Source organism: Siphateles boraxobius, unplaced genomic scaffold (genome assembly GCF_051911475.1).
Source record: "Siphateles boraxobius isolate OS27281-9 unplaced genomic scaffold, OSU_SipBor_1 66, whole genome shotgun sequence".
Classification (NCBI taxonomy): Eukaryota; Metazoa; Chordata; class Actinopteri; order Cypriniformes; family Leuciscidae; genus Siphateles; species Siphateles boraxobius.
In genome coordinates this window covers 8,429,667-8,446,510 of record NW_027509193.1, presented here as the reverse complement: position 1 = coordinate 8,446,510, position 16,844 = coordinate 8,429,667, and the positions used below count along the sequence as shown (strand labels likewise).

The following is a 16,844-nucleotide window of genomic DNA, read 5'->3' as shown; positions in this document are numbered from 1 at the left end:
ACACATCCTTCAGGGGCTGCGAAGTGAAAGGCTAAACAGGCGCACAAAGAAGTGCACAAACTCGTAATGTAGCTAAGTTGTCATCGTCTATTTTAGAGATTGTAATGTATTTTGAAAATAAACTTGTTCTGTCGATCGGCATTATTTCGGGATAGATCGTTTGCCGGTTTATTGTAAGTTTTAAAAAATGAGTAACATTAACGCATCCAGATTAAACACTTTAAATTTGCACGTACAATGAATGACATCGCATTGGGAGCTGACTGTAGCAAAATACCTGTACAATAACTTTTTTTTCTACTTAGTAGTTTGTCTCTTTCACTTCCACTTGCAGTTGATTTGTGTATATTAGTGCATATTTGAGGTATTGCACTGCAATACATATGACGATATTGGTTTAATATAGGATGCAGAAATTCTGTCCATACCCAACTAGGAAAAAAATTATAAAAGAAACTGTTAATAAATTTTGCCAACAAAACATTGCCACCATAGCATCCTTAACAAACAAATAAGAAATTACCTTAGTTAAAGTTTGATTAATATGGGCATATAACTAAAAATATACACATTTGAATGACAACTTTTGTATAAAAAAGGTTAGGAATCAAATTGGTTTCAAGTGCTTTTTATTAGGAGGGTTGTGGTACAGGAGACCTCCAACATAAATTTTGCCTAGTGCCTCCAAATGTCTAGAACCGTCCCTGTGTCCACTGCCACTGTAGCAGCCACATTAAGGTAGAGGATTAAGGTAGAGGGGACAGCCTACTCTCCAACCTCTTCTACAGGAAGGAAGCACTGATCCGACTGCACATCTCTGTGGGTTTTCCCTCAGGAAGAACACCAATCCTCGAACAGATGCCACATAAAAGATTCTCTTTGCATCGAAGGAGCCTGTTGGTTGTAATTCTCCAAATTGTGCCCTGCCCCTGAGAAGGATGGCAACAAGAAGTTTGCAGAGCTCCATCAGGTGTTCAGAAACAACAATGATCCTCTGATTTATTTAGAGATAAAGAAACCTGAACACTACAGTGTGTTCCAGAGATTCTGCAAAGGAGCTAAATCTGCTGCAATATTTAGAGCCTTGATTTGTAGTGAGCTGAAAACCCCCATTCTCAAGAGAGCCTACAACAAGGCTGCAATTGATCTAGCTGGAGAGATGCGGACAAATATTCCAGCATTCAAAGGCAGCAGGTCAAACCTGGAGAAACACATTCGAAAAACACTAGCAGAGGAGGAGGACTTTCAAAAGTTCCTTCAGTACATATATTTACAGAGAAACCACCAAAGCTGAAGGGAAAGCATATCTAACCGGGGAGAACTCTCCAGCTCTTGCAATGATTAAGGACAACATCAAGAACAAGGGGCAATGTGTCATTACTGCTGCTGAAAAAGCAACTCAGATGCTGCGTCCCAATTCGCCTACTTGTGCTACGCCCTAAAAGTATATACTCTTTTTGTGAAGAAAAAGTACATACTTTTGAGTGTGTAGCAAAAGAGTAGACAAGCTTTGGGACATACTATCACGTCATCTTTAACGGACAGATCTGTTGCGTGCATCCTGTCAATCATCTTGTCACAGTTAAAATCCTCCATTCAATCTAATTTGATTTCCTACCGTTTCGGAGAGCACGTTCATCTGCCAGTTGTGGGTCTTTCATGCGGAGACTCTCCTCATGTATTTGCAATTTGAATATAATGATGTATTTAAAAGGTAATGGCTAAACTTATCTTTACAAAAGTTCACAATGCTGCTGCAGATGCAATATAATGTATACAACGTTGAATAATACATTTTCGTCAGGTTAGATACTGATAATTAATCACTCAAACCCCTTTATCTAAACCTCTCTACATAACCGCCGGACTCTAGTTTTTTTTTAACACTTTTCACTCGTGTTTGTAGTTCTAACCGAATCCTCGTCCAACGCGCGATGAACTGTGGGCAATATTAGCCTAGAGTTAGGGTGTGCATCGATCTGCACTTCGGATTCTGACCGGAAATAGTAAACCATCCGGGTATCTTTGGAACACTTATTTCAACATACTACGATTTGGGACGTACTAATTCTATTTTCGAATACTATTTAGGATTGATAGTATGCGAATTGGGACACACCCATAGAATAAAGCAGGTATAATCCGAGATGAATGACAGAATCACAGATTTTCCAGTGCCAATTGAATTGTTTCATAATTTAGAAATTTCCATAAAAAGTGTGTGTGTGTGTGTGTGTGTGTGTGTAAGTGTGTGTGTGTGTGTGTGTGTGTGTGTGTGTGTGTGTGTGTGTGTGTGTGTGTGTGTGTGTGTGTGTGTGTGTGTGTGTGTGTGATTTATGAGGACTGCAGAAATTTGTATAATGACATGGGTATTACACTGGTATTACAACATGAATGTGATTTATGAGGACATTTCCTAAGTCCTCATATTTAAAATGGATTTTAAAACATACTAAACAGTGACAGTGAATTGTTATTGTTATTACATACACAGTTAATTAAAACAACACAACAACAGTTTGCAGCAGTAATGTAAAACCTGAATAATATAGATGATCACCTACTGGGAATATTACATTAATTCCATTAATCTATCAGTAATTTCGAGTACAGTTTATAAAATGGTTGGATTAATGAATGATCTGTAATTTTGTTACAGATTTGCGTCTTTGTGGATTCTCAGCTAGTTTCCGTGCGTCTTCCTCTTCCTCTCTCCAGAGCTCACGCTTTTTCCTCTCTAACTCCTCATTTTCATAATTCTCCTCCAGCTCTCGCTCCTTTCGTGCAATTTCCACCTGTCTCTCCTCCAGAATCTTCTCTTGTTTTTCACGTTTCTTTCTTTCTGAGTTTGGGTAAAACGAATTTGTGTAGCAGCCTCTGCCATTGATGGCCACCAAAGTATCAATCTTCTCCAGAAGTTTAGTCACTTGCTCAAAGTTTCCTGTGTTCTTGTTATTAAAGAACACAAATCCACCACTGCAAGTGCGAATAAAGTCTCTAAGGTCTTTGTCTGAGCTGGCAATCAAGTCATTCTGCATTTTCCCTTCTAGTCGATCTCCATGTGTGAAAAGAACAACTGTGTAATTCCAAACGTTCTTTCCGAACATGTTCTGGATCAGCTTATGCATGTTCTTGTCCTCGTTGGTTAAGTTTCCCAGCGGCAGAACCAGCAGAAACACGTGCGGTCCTGGTTTATAGAGAGAGACAGATTTCATGATCTCCCTGATCACCTCCTTCTCTATTCGATTAATCTTATTCAGTCCCGGCGTGTCGATTATGGCCACGGGCCGGCCGTTGATGTTTCCAGATGCTCTTTCACAGAACTTTGTGACTCTGCTCAGTTGCATGTCCGTGTTGAAGGCGTTCCACCTGAGAATGGTGTTTCCAGTTGAGCTTTTTCCAGACCCCATCGCCCCCAGTAACATGATGCGCAATTCCTCTGCTTCAGCTGGAAAAGGATTATGCACATAAGTTGAGATTTTAAACTAGGTAGCAGAAGATATTAAAGGGACAGTTCACCCAAAAATGAAAATCATTTACTCACCCTTATATCTTTCCAAACCTGTGTGCATTGAATTTGGAATTCTCGTGTATTCCCCGAAAAAAAGAAAGAAAATCAAATAGCTTGCAACAACATGAAGGTGAGTAAATCATGACAGAATTTTCATCTTGGGTGAACTATCCCTTTAAGTGTTCCACAGTTATACCACTTCCCACCACTTAAGGTCACCATCTCCAGAATACTGACTTAAATACTGTGTTGCCAAACATACCATTTTTAGTGAATTTTTCTTTAATTAAAAAAAGAAAGAAAACCCACCAACAAATCTTGTGACTTTTTGGACAAATCTTTTTGTGATAAAATTTTATGCAAATTTTAAATTTTTTCCGCCTTGCCATTGGCCAAAACATTAAGTCTGTACATGAAATCACGTTTAGACGCAAACACGCGTTATATCGTCTGTGCACGTAACATCTAAATACATATTTGTCTTAGTTTACGCCCTTCCATAAAATACATTTTGTCCTTACGCCCTTCCGTACCATAATGCCATAATATATTATGGGGTGTCTTGCTTCGGACTACTTTGCTTCGGTCCAGTTTTCGCCTAAAACTCCAGAGTATAGTGTGGACTGCAGGCGTAGGCTAATCGTAGCAAAGAATAAGCGTTTTAAAACGAAAATGCACTGTTGTAAAAGTATTCCACAGTCTACTCGGGAACCGATGATCTTGAACCAAATATGGTTCTTTCAGTGAATATATGGCTCGACAGCAGGAAAAAAATAAACCAAACTATTTTTCAACTTTTTTTTGTTCAATAATCAAAGCTAGGCCTAGTGTGTCGATTCAAATACAAATCCACATATTACATAAAATATTACATAATTCATTGATGTCTGTTTGACATGTAGCCTATTATACACCAACCAATCGTCATCTGGGCACAACAAGTTACAATTTCATTGGACAATATGAAGTGGAGCAGTAATTTTCCATTCATTCATAAATCGTTTGAAAATTATATAGACAGACTAATTGACATTTGAATCTGCGTCGTTGAAACAAGGATGTTAATTGACTACAAAGCACTACACAAAACCAGCACCAAAAGTAGCATTAATGGTAAGTAGTATTCAAGTCACTTGTATTTAGTCGATGGCCCTGTCCCAATATCCGCACTTCCGCCCTTGTGCCCCACAATGCGCGTTCTCGCTAAGGGGTGCAAGACCGTAGGGTGTCCCGATCCTCTAATGGTGTTCTCCAGGGGTGATCATCAGCGCACTTAATGCACCCTTTTCGCAAGTGCGCATCAGAACCTCACTTTGCTATCGCCTATTATCCAGAATCCTTGTAGTGTCGTGACGTTTCGAACAGCTAACCAATGGGGAAGCAAAACGGTTGCTATGGTGCTGGTCGGCAGCGGGAAAACTCAGAAGAAAAAGGAAGCCGACAAGAGGACAAACAAATGGAGAAGAAATTTAGTGTAAGTGAAAATCGTTTTTTTATCAGAATAGGAGCGAATAACATAATACATGACGATACAATGATTTCCCTTTCTTTTGTCAGGGTCCAACGAGCTGACTTTCAATTTTATAAAGTTCAGGGTAGAGAATGAGCGGCTATTCACGGGGCACAGAAATGCCTTTAGCCAGGGATATGAGTAAGTTAACATGCCCATAACATGAGCAGACAAGTTTATTATTTGAAAGTAAGGGCTTCATTGCAAACAGAAGTGATGTAGATAGTGATGTGTGCAAAACTGTCCCAATTCTGCTCTTGCAGCTTCGGGCCCTTGACCACTTACTCCGCTAAATGCACTTTCAACAAGTGTCCACTTCGAGGAACACCTTAGGGCGTAGTGTGAATATTGGGACAGGGCCTATGACACCGTTTACCATTTGATTAAACTATGATAGTTGGTTAAATGAAGCCCAGGCGCCACCTACAGGCCTACTATATGAAGTGTAGGCTGACAACAGCAGGCGAAATGGTGACGTGAAATAACTTTATTATTTTGACATTTTTGATAATTGACCCTTCGCTAAGCCACGCCCGAAAACCGCCACTGGCCAATCGTGTCTTAGCAACCGTAACTAGGCGCGGGAGGTCTGGCAAGCTTTCGAGGGAGGGAAACATGCCGAAGTGTTGTGCGTATGGACTGTGCAAATCAGATTACCGGTATCCTAAAAGTTTGGACGGGGGAGTGGAATTTTTTTTTTCCCGAAAATCGAAAAGCCAAGGGGAGAAAAGATCGGCGCGGATCAAGCAGTGTGGGAAACCCCATTCACAACTAAGTGTCGACAGGATTAACAAAAACACATATTGCTTGGAAGTTGGAAATAATTACGGTTCTTTGTTCATAATAATGCACATGTTTTAACGTGAAATAAGAAGTTTAAAGACAAGACGGAGGCTCACTGACATACTTTAAAATATATTTCAGCATTTTGTTTATCGACGGCCTACTACCCCTGACTGAGTAACTTTAACCCAATCCGATCGCGGCTCTCCCGGTGTTAGTGTTACTGTTATTCCACAAGATTTATGGATAAACTGTTTGATTTATAATTAGTAGATTAGTTTCACATTTCACTTACACTGCTGTGCACGAACATAGCTGTTCCTCAATTTGTGTTTCCCATTTGAATGGTCAGCTTATGAGGCGGCGGCTGCTGCGACTATAGGCTTTAGCTTCAATTTTTATTAAATTATTCTCTAATCGGTTGCATATTATGTCGTGGATATGTCCCTCGAATGCATACTGCAGTCCCTTTTGTCTTGCTGTCTCAGATATTTGACATGCTAATTACATGTGACATCAATGCACATCAACTATGCAGCAATGGTATAGTGTGTACAGTACCGGTCAAAAATTTGGACACATTACTATTTTTTATGTTTTTAAAGAAGTCTCTTATGCATATCAAGCTTGCAATTATTATTTTTTTTATCAAAAATACAGAAATAAATTACAATTTAAAATAATGGTTTTCTATTTAATATAGGCCTACTTTAAAATCTAATTTATTTTCTGTGATGCAAAGCTGAACTTTCAGCATCATTACTCCAGTCTTTAGTGTCACATGATCCTTCAGAAATCATTGTAATATGCTGATTTATTATCAATGTCGGAAACAGTTGTGCTGCTTAATGTTTTTTGGAACCTGTGATACTTTTTTCAGGATTCATTGATGAATAAGAAGTTAAAAAAGAACTGCATTTAATTAAAATTAAAATTATTGTATGTCTTTATTATCAATTCTTATCAATTTAACACATCCTTGCTGAAAAAAAAGTATAAATTTATTTTTTAAAAAGAATGAAAGAAAGACAATTACTGACCCCAAACTTTTGAATGGTATATTAGTACAGAAGATTTCCATTTTAAATAAATGCTGTTTTTTTGTGTGTTTTTTTTACTTTTTAAACTCAGAATCCTGAAAAAGTATAAAATGTTATAAGTATATTAAAACCATTATTTTAAATTGTAGTAATATTTCACAATACAACAATGTTTTTCTGTATATTTGATCAAATAAATGCAACCTTGATGAGCATATATATATGCCCCTTTTTACATGTGAGCCCCTGCCCCTGAGGAACTCTCTGCACGTCCCTGATTGCCAATGGTAATTAATATCATGCTTACCATTCAAAGAGGGTGATTTTGAATTTGTTTTTAAGTCTTGAATAACCAAATAAAGAACATATTAATAATTGTGTATATATATATATATATATAGTTTTCAGATTTTTGCTTACCTTGCAGGGTTGGTGACACTGAGTCTGTTCTTACATTTTCGTATAGTTCATCAGTCTCAGCTACATAAGATATTAATATTCATTAGTTTTAAAGACCTCGTATATCTTTCAGTAAAAGCACAGATTATAGTAATGATTTGATTTGAATGAATTGGTTCAGACCTATATTATATTGGACAGAGATATATTGAATCAATAACTCACAGCTTAGTGATGAGTCCAGTTCAAAGGTTTCTTTATCTAGTTCAGCCATCAGACTGTCCCACAGCTTCTCATCTGAAGCCATCGCTTTTTTTAACAGAAAACAACTTAATGAATGAAATATGTGACTCACCTATTTTACCAGTTTAGTCTCTTTATTTATAACAGATATGTTCAAGAAAATACTCACAATGGTCAGAGCTGATGTATGATTCTGGATTCAGAGACAGAGTGTAAATGCTTGAATCTGAGTTCCTTCGCCACTATGAATGACTGTGAATCCTGTTTAACCAGTGTCTTTAAAGGTTGCACAAAACGAATGAGAGGTATTCTATCTGTCTTCTAACAGGCATTTATGATAAGAAATGGAGCTAAACCTTTTTAAGATATGCAAACAATTTCAGTAGTACAAGTGACATGAGTAAAATGGGAGGGCTTCAGTTTTTCTGAAGGATTTCAATCAGTCAGACTCTTCCGTTTGCAATCTGACACATTTCTCAGGTATGCTGAGCTAACGTGAGTGGAATGAGCTTTTTAAGTTAAGAATAACGTTTTGATTACTTTGATTTCCATTTAAATTATAAAAAATACATAAATTAAATATTTGTCAACTGACTTCAAAATATATTGTGGAAGCAGCCAAGAGTATTAATTTGCTCATCTACTGCATTTAGTAGTTTCTCTTTGTGACGATAAATATTGTTCAAAAATATTTTCCTGCTTGGGTAAAAATGGGGTTACAATTTAAATTTAAGATGACTTGTGCAGTTTTTAATATTTACACACAAGTTAAATGCAAAACATAATGGTTCATCTTATGGTGTGTCAGGAGGTGATGTGTGATTTGTTGTCAGGAAGTGCATACTGAAATAACACCTGTGAGCTCAGCTATTCAACAACAACAAAACCCTTCCTCAAACGGTGCTATCTCTAGATGCCATCTGTTTGTCATTAACTAACTCAAGCATATGTAAGTATATTCAAATCAGAACACAAGAAGAAAAGATATGGAACCTTCTGTCAGGCACGTCATACAGATTATGCAACTTTTTAGTCATGTTATTAGTTTTAATCAATTTAGTTTTAATTGATATAACCCATCAAACATAAAGAGTGCGTGGAGCACCTTTTAACACAATACCCAGGTATTCGAAAGACGGGTAATTCTCAAATGATATTTGTTTACATTGAAAGAAATCTTTAAAAAGAGAAGCTACACCCCCACCTCTCCTAACAGCTCTGCAGACACTCAAAAAAGTAAAGTTAGGAGGGGACGTTTCTTTGAGGACTGTTGCGCTGCATATGTCTTCTAGACAAGTTTCATTTAGAAACATTAATCCAGGTTGTTTGTGGTTATAAAGTCGTTGACTAGAAGTGATTCATTTTTAAGTGAGCGGATGTTTAAGAGTGCTAACTTAACAGTCTTGCCTTTTGTCCCCACAGCAATCTTAGTATGTCGTGTAATAGGCACCAGATTAGATGGGTTTGCTGTATGGCTTTTGAAGGCCTTAGACTTTCTATCATGTAATAGAACAGCAATAGAGAAAGATACAGGCACTGGGTTCCCGCTTGTTCTGTAAACATTTGAGAAAGTTACTGTTATCATAGCGGGGACCTGACACATATCACTGAGATCTGGTATCAGTGTGTTTTGGTTCACCTAGAGCCGCTGGAGGAGGGTGTGGGCCCTGGCGTTGTGGAAGAGGCCAGAGAGCTCTCACTGGAGGATGGGGAGGGCGAGCTGGACCCGCAGGCTTTGGTGGTTGCGGGGCCTGCCTTTTTTAGTTAATATCTGGGGGCTTGCAGCAACAGCCCGATTCACAACGGTAAGCTTGTAATATTGTGTTCTAATTTGAGTGGTACTGGTATGGTTTCCGTGAGAAATACGAGCTTGCCGCCGTCCTTCTTTGCGTCATTACATCACGTCACATAATGAAGGAGACCCGACTAGGTGGGGATGTGAGGATGCTGCAGGTGGCGGATCATTTAAAGGGCCCTATCTTGCACCCGGCGCAAATGACTTAGTACACTGACGCATGTATCATTCCTATTTTGCACCCGCGCAAAGCGGACTTTTCCGTCCACAGACACACGTCGGTTAACTAAGAAATACACTTGCGCTCCCCGGGGTGGTTCAGCGCAAAGAGGAGGCGTGTTCCGCCGCAAACTTTCCCTCATGCTATTTTGCTGTTCTATAAAACAATTGCGCCCCTGACCAGAAAAAACCTAGTCTAAAGTCAATGGCGCGTTGCGCGTACATTCAAATGTTATTTTAAGCGCGCATGGTTGGCCATAATACAGAGTGTGAACAACGCGCATACACTGTAGATGATTCTCTCATCTACACAGATGCATTTACATTTTTGCAAATGATACATTATTATAAGGAAAAATATTAAAACACGAGGGAAATCATTGTTGTGTCCATGACGATTGGGAAAATAGGCATAAAGCTTACACATTTACCCAAATTATTATATGCATCTTTAACCGAAGCTAATTTGGGTGGGTTTGTCCCAACCCCAATGTCACTTCTCTTTCTTTTACGGCCCTGACGAGAACATTGATCTCCTCGGCTGAGAACCGATTCTGAAGCGCGCCTGGTAAATGCGCCGTTATAATAGTATTGCGCCATGGAACAAGCGCACCTTGTTCATCATGCTCTTAAAGGGAATGTGATATAAAGCTCTTATCGGTGTGTTTCCCGTTACGCCCAAACCACACCTATGAATAATGAAGCTACTTCAGACCAACCCCTTTTAGATTTGCACCGGGCGCAAGAGGCATTTATCCTGCCGGGAAAATAGCAACAGCGCCGAGATCCGCCCACAAAGTTGCGCTTTGCGCTTTGACACTTGCGTTTCAGATCGTTAAAATAGGGCCCACTGTCTTAAATACACATAGTCACGCAATGTTGAAAACATAATGTGGCGAGCAGGACGAGGCCGAGGGCCGTGAGAGAATGACGCGAGGCCGGTGGCGTGAATGATGATGAGTGACACCTGCGCGACGCACCGGTCTTGTAGCTCTTACGGAGGAGCGGAAGCAGGAGGAGCGACGACTGTGAAGAGCGAGAGAGGCCAGACATGGGCTATTTTATTCGATGTTTTGTTTTATTATATGTGATAGCAGTCGTCCGTGAGGGGCGGACTTTCGTGCCAATGTGTTTACTTTTGTTTTGTTGCTGATTTATTTTACACCATGAAAATCTTTGAATGTTCGCCGGTTCCCGCCTCCTTCTTCACACAACATCTAACTGAGTTACACTGGTGCCGTTACAGTGGTGCCGGGAAGGAGGAGGAACGCGCTGTCAAAGGGTCCTCTCCACTGTGCGGAATCCGCTGTGCCATCGAGCACTAGGCTGTGGCCAAGCAGAGTCTGTCGCCATGGACGCTCGAGGCGGTGCGACGGAGTGAGTTGCAAGGGGGACGGTTGAGCTCGCTGACGGCCGCCTGGGACTTGGAGGGGCGGCTGCCGTTGTGGGCCGGAGCCTGGTGCCATCTGCCATGATAGGGAGGAGCAGGGAACGGGGGACTCCTGCCGTCTGCCTGTGTCTGGCGGTGGAGGAGTGTCGAGCCGTTCACCGAGGGCTATCCAGCGCCACTGCCAGGCACCGCGGCGAAGATCACCCAACTGGTGGAGGGCCAAATGGCAGTGGGTTGGCCAAGTCCAAACGGATCAAGATTTTTTTTTCTCTCGCCTCATCTAGTCGCCAAAAGAGTAAACCTTGAACTTGATGCACAAAATAATGACGAAGCAGTTGACCAGGCCAGTTTGTTTATACAACGAGAGGCGCCAAAGCTTACTACTCCTGCGTCATACATCGTCATTGTCAAGTGTTACACTTTTAGCGTAAGTCGACTTGCGTACGGCCTAGTGTTGCCACCCGTCCCGGTTTTTCCGGGATTGTCCTTCTTTTTAACAACCTGTCCCGGGAAATTTATACACTCTCCCGGGACACTGAATGTCCCGGTTTTCAAAAGGCTATGGGAATATGTCCCGGTTTTCGAAAGGCTAAGATGAATATGTCCCGGTTTTCGAAAGTCTACGTGAATATGTATGTTCAAACAGCGCGAGCACGGCAGAGAGGTAGAGAGCGAGAGACCTTGCGTGTGTGTGCTAGTGTGCTTGTGTGCCTCATGAAGCGCATGTAAGACAGCATTGCCTAAAGCCAGCCTTTCTTTCTTTGAAAGAAGAATGTCATATACACCTATACGGCTTCAGGGTGAGTAAATCAGGGGCTAATTTTCATTTTTGGGTAAACTATCCCTTTAAGTAACAGCGTTGAACTTTCTTCTCCTGCATCCTACCCAATATATTATTCTGTAATCCAGAATGGCAGCACAGCTGAAAGCTTTGAGTAGCGCTCTTTACTGCATGAATTTGCATTTCCTTCAGCCTGAGGCTTTTTCACTTTTGGTGTGAAAGGGGCTTTACATTTGCCAAAAAAACTAACAAAAAAACAAACAAAACATAAACAACAAGTCCAGGCCAGCCCAGATGAGAAAAGTAACGTATCACATTCCATAACAAGTAACTAAATAATGCAATTAGATATTTTTCAAGGGAGTAATGAAATATTGTAATGCATTACTTTTAACTTACACTACTTTAACTTTTCCCAACACTGATATGAGAACCTTGGCTAGAACATTTTTGGAATGAAGAATTCTTTAAAATGAGACTAGAACCCCACTAAACCTTTTTTGACATTTTTAATGATGTAACCATAGCATACATAAACAAAATATTTTGGTATAAACAAAATGTGGCTAATTAAATGCAACAACAACACTTGAAAATTATTATTTACAAGACATTAATCTACTATAGGTTACTTTGGATGAATACACAAATAGCAAACTGACGTGCCATTAAAAAAACGGACACTTAAAAACTGACACTTTTAAAGGCGTACTAGCAGTAGGTAATTTATTGTTGTACTTCAGTATAGTCTTTTAAGCAGTGGAGGGCAGCACTGAGACAGGACGATCCCCAGGATGACGGAATAACATGAGCATGTAGTCAACCCAGTGTTAACCGAGTACTTTAGTATGTAAGCAACTGCAAGATGTTCAACAGAAAGAAAGAATCTCTGACACATCTAAGTGAAACTCAAGAGGAAGGAAAAACACAATCACAGTTGCTTTACAGCTATGCCAGAAACTGGCCAGAAAAATAATTAGGTATTGGTTTGTTATTTCATTTTTATCCTGAATAGAATTCATTTTTACACTGTTCTATGTGTCACATTTAACAGTACAGGCAGCAGATAAAACGATGCTCATTTACCCTTGTTGTGTTTATAATCATGAAATATTTTTTCCTCACTTCAATCAGTGAAAAGCTACAACAGATCAGTTGAGATAATCATACCTGACCGGAATTTGAAGACTAAAAAGGCTTTGCTTTTTTATTTTGACATTTCATACAGATCTATTCCACTGGAACACTCTTGAGGTTACATCTAATTTTTCTTTATTGAATAATAGTGATATTTGAATTTGTCACATTGAATATCAAGTATTATGTCTTATGGAGTGATGAAGATTTGTGATGCAGTGATACTCTTAGATTGCAAGGGGAAGATATGTTTGAGGTATCTTTATTATTCATCATTACTTAGTTGCATCGTAACTTAATTAAGATATATAACCAGTTTACATGGAAAGGATCTCAAGCTATTAGCTTAAGACGATACTGTAGCTTTACCCATTCAGTACTTCCTTGAAAATAAATTGCAGCACAGCTACAACAACCATAAATAAATGACGCTTCAAAATAGATAATGCTTTACAATGAACTCTGTTAGACAGCTACACATGGCAATATATTTGTTCGATAAAATACCTTACTCAGATGTTGAATAATAAAAACACCATCTTAGAGTTTCTTTTACAACATTTCCAATCCCTCAGTTCTCGCTAGGGATGCACCAATACCACTTTTTAGAACTAGGCAGATACCGATACTTTCATTTTTGGTAGCCTACTCTCCGATACTGACACCTGTATTTTCATCGCATTTGTAATTTTTAAATATATTAGGTAGAGAACTCAAAAGATTATAAATCATATTCATTGGTTTAATTTGTTTAGTAAATATATATGCCCTTCAGTTGTTTTAATGCTTAATTATACCTGTTAAATGTATTAAGCTACTTATTTTATTATTTAAATGTTGTTAATTGTGAACAAAATAAAGTTGCATAGTGCGCCTTTAAGGGCATTAACTCTTTCACTGCCAGCGTTTTTTTTTTGTTTTTTTTAATAAGTAACAAATCACCGGCAGCGTTTTTGATAGCATTTTCACAAAGATTTCATGGCCCCCAGAATATTTTGTTTTATGAATATCTGTATATCTGTATATGAATATTTTATTCTAGCTTCATGCATTCTTTTTTTTTTATCAACACTTGAATATGGGCAAGCTTCATAAGAAAAAAAAACATAATTTTGCTCAGTCAAACTAAAAATACATTAGAAGTATTACATTAGAATACATTAGAAAATACATTTGCCCTGTCCATTTCTACCTTACTGTGCAAGCTGGACAAATATTTCTAAAAAGTTTCTAAATGGAAGACTTTCGGTCTGGGTGCCATTTGGCTAGTTTGATTGACATTTTTTGTTTAGCTGGATTCTCAGCCATTTCTCTTGCATAATTTTCTTCCATTCTCCAGAGTTCCTGCTTTTTTCTCTCCAACTCCTGCTCAGTTTTGCAGTGTATCATCAGCTCTCTCTCTTTCTGTGCAATCTGGTCTTTTCTCATCTCTAAAACTTTCTCCATTTTCTTCTGGATCTTTCTCTCAGAGGGCGGGTAGAAAGAAGTTGTGTAGCAGCTTTTTCCATTGATGGCCACAAGGGTCTCGACTTTTTTTAGGAGTTCTGTCACAGGCTCATAGTTTGTCATGTCCTTGTTATTGAAAAACAGAAACCCACCGCTGCACTTATGGATGAAACTGCGTAGCTCCTTGTCCGAGTATGCGATAACATCATTCGCCGTCTTCCCCTCCAGACGATCTCCGTGAGTGAACACAATGATGGTGTACTTCCAGATGGTCTCCCCAAACATGCTCTGAATCAGCTTATGCATGCTTTTGTCATCATTACTTAAGTTCCCAACAGGCATAATCAGCAGAAACACATGTGGTCCTGGAGTATATAGAGAGATGGACTTCAGGATCTCTCGGGTCACTCCCTTCTCTATGTGGCCTATTCTGTTCAGTCCCGGCGTGTCGATTATGGCCACGGGCCGGTCGTTGATGTTTCCTGATGCTCTTTCACAGAACTGGGTGACTCTGCTCAGTTGCATGTCTGATTTAAAAGCACTGAACCCGAGGATGGTGTTTCCAGTTGAGCTTTTTCCAGACCCTCTCGCCCCCAGTAACATGATGCGCAATTCCTCTGCCAAAATCATGAAATACCAAGGTTTCAATCATACAATGTAAGAGTTTAATTTAACTGCTTAACCCTCATAGTCTCTCCAAGATAATTTTAAAGTCACCATGAAATGAAAATTGACATTTCTAATTATTTATGGGGAAAAAATGCTGCATTTATTAAAAATGGTTTATCCATGCATGCCATTATTTATTTATTTATTTATTTATTTTTAATTCATGTGCCATCATAATCTTTAATCAAAAAAACTTTAGTATAGTGCATCAGGTTGACACTACATTATGTTTTCTAACTGATTATAAACAAATGTTTAAAATGTGAAAATATGGGTGTCATAAAATGTCTTGCCTTGTAAGTTTGTTGATGCAGTTAAACTGGTTTCCTCTATGTTCTGCACATTTTCATACAGTTTTTCAGATGTTGCATCTGTGAATAAAATTCACACATACAGAACACATTATGTGTTGACAGACCATTTTCGATGTAATCTTCACTTTTTTTTTTAAATGATAGACATTGATCTCCCTGATCTTAAAGTTGATAGTCATTGACTGTTGGACTATTGGAATTGTTACTATAGCTTAATAGTTTGGCTTTTTGGGATGTCACAAGATGTTGTAAATGTTTAACCCTGTGACTCACAGCCCGTTGAAGAGTCCAATGCTGAATCATTCTCATCTTCCTCAAAGTCAATCTCATCTTCCTCAGACTCGTCTATTTCTTCATCTGCCTTCTCACTGTCCATCTTATCCTGAAGAGTAATTTTCTGATGTAAAAAGAAGAGAATTTCAAGTATCATGCTGCAGAATACCATTAACTTATTCAGTTTTTTTTGTCCTGTTTTTAAGTAAAAATATTATTGAATTTTAATGATAAGATATTTTAAGATATTAAGAGAAAAAGGGTTTATTTTTTCTTATCTTAGCATGTCTTTTTCTTGTTTTAAGCATAAACCTCTCTAACTTTCCTTAGATTTATGCTTAAAACAAGAAAAAAAAGTCTCTGATCAGTTATTTTTTATGAAAAGTTTAGTTTTACTCTGTTTATTCTGGACCAACCAAAGTATAACATCAAAGAAACGAGACAGCGACTTACCAAAGTTGGTAAAGTTGATAATGTTAAACCTGTTTATGTACTATAACACATGCACCGATCAGCACCTCCACACTTGCATGAGACGAGGAACTTTGTAGGTTTCATATGCTTGTTGTGAGCATATACATATCTTCCAGTTTGTTGTGGAAGATATGTAAAATATTCCACACAGGTATCGACTTTACTTAGAGGGCTGGTCTTGTTAAAGGATGCAATCACTTCACTCAACAAGCGTATCTTCAATTGAGGTATGTGGACTCGTTTAACATGTTAGTCAGGAATATAGAGAGTGTTTGGCAAGCACTTTTTTGTTTCAATGAAAAATGCTCCTCCAGCCTTGAGATTGGAAGCTAGATTTCAACCTGACTGAGTAACAGAGTAGATTAAACTGACAACATCTGAGCTCAGACCTGCAACACGTCACAAAAATACTTCACTGTAGTCTGAGCTGTATGGTTGCATTTCAAAATATCTATCTATATCTATCTATTCTTCTGCTTTTTAAAAGAAGTCTCTTGTGCTCATCAAGCCAGCATTTATTTGATAAATCTGTGATACAAAGCTGAATTTTAATCAGTCATATCCAGTCTTCAATGTCACGTGATCCTTTAGAAATATATTGTGAGCATGCTTTAAAATGAACTTCATAACGCATATTGCAATATAGAAGGTCAATATGAGTATTTGCATGACTGTTTTAGAAAGATTTGAAAAAGAAGCCCATTTAATCATATCTGAGACAGTTATTTGTCATATTTCCCCAAGAAAGTGTCTATTCAGCATAATAATAAAAAAAATCGCTTACAGTTCCGCTTTATTCAAACCTGTGGGAGGGGTTTACGATTCTGATTGGTTACACAACACGAGGTCAAGACAACTTT

General features: G+C 38.6%; 2 protein-coding genes and 1 long non-coding RNA gene across 4 annotated transcripts in view; all 3 read right to left on the bottom strand.

The window, feature by feature from the left end:
• LOC143721541 (uncharacterized) overlaps positions 1-16,844 on the bottom strand; it is a 323,157-nt gene that overhangs the window by 134,203 nt on the left and 172,110 nt on the right. The gene's annotated exons all lie outside the window — the stretch shown is intronic.
• On the bottom strand, positions 613-7,740 carry LOC143722408 (GTPase IMAP family member 7-like). 2 transcript variants are annotated; one of them, XM_077213814.1, is made up of 4 exons: positions 7,656-7,740; positions 7,469-7,552; positions 7,265-7,324; positions 613-3,448 (listed from the first exon to the last, which is right to left on the bottom strand). In XM_077213814.1, exons 2-4 carry the CDS (start codon positions 7,548-7,550, stop codon positions 2,631-2,633), a joined length of 960 nt encoding a protein of 319 aa, XP_077069929.1. In that variant the 5' UTR covers positions 7,551-7,552; positions 7,656-7,740; the 3' UTR covers positions 613-2,630. The 2 variants fall into 2 exon arrangements, with proteins under 2 accessions (XP_077069929.1, XP_077069928.1); XM_077213813.1 differs by lacking the exon at positions 7,656-7,740 and adding an exon at positions 7,152-7,187 and having other exon boundaries at positions 2,222-3,448; positions 7,469-7,548.
• On the bottom strand, positions 13,055-16,818 carry LOC143721516 (GTPase IMAP family member 9). Its single transcript, XM_077211982.1, has 4 exons — positions 15,964-16,818; positions 15,511-15,634; positions 15,217-15,294; positions 13,055-14,871 (listed from the first exon to the last, which is right to left on the bottom strand). Exons 2-4 carry the CDS (start codon positions 15,611-15,613, stop codon positions 14,039-14,041), a joined length of 1,014 nt encoding a protein of 337 aa, XP_077068097.1. The 5' UTR covers positions 15,614-15,634; positions 15,964-16,818; the 3' UTR covers positions 13,055-14,038.

Excerpts from the sequence above, each read along its gene's own strand:
- LOC143722408 (XM_077213813.1), bottom strand. The coding sequence starts at position 7,517 with ATGGCTGAACTAGATAAAGAAACCTTTGAACTGGACTCATCACTAAGC. Across the intron at positions 7,188-7,264 it reads AGTGTCACCAACCCTGCAAG|ACTTAAAAACAAATTCAAAA; the intron begins GTAAGCAAAAAT and ends TGGTTATTCAAG. Across the intron at positions 3,449-7,151 it reads AAAATCACCCTCTTTGAATG|CTGAAGCAGAGGAATTGCGC; the intron begins GTAAGCATGATA and ends ATCCTTTTCCAG.
- LOC143721516 (XM_077211982.1), bottom strand. The coding sequence starts at position 15,613 with ATGGACAGTGAGAAGGCAGATGAAGAAATAGACGAGTCTGAGGAAGAT. Across the intron at positions 15,295-15,510 it reads ATTGGACTCTTCAACGGGCT|ATGCAACATCTGAAAAACTG; the intron begins GTGAGTCACAGG and ends TTTTATTCACAG. Across the intron at positions 14,872-15,216 it reads TGCATCAACAAACTTACAAG|AGGAATTGCGCATCATGTTA; the intron begins GCAAGACATTTT and ends TGATTTTGGCAG.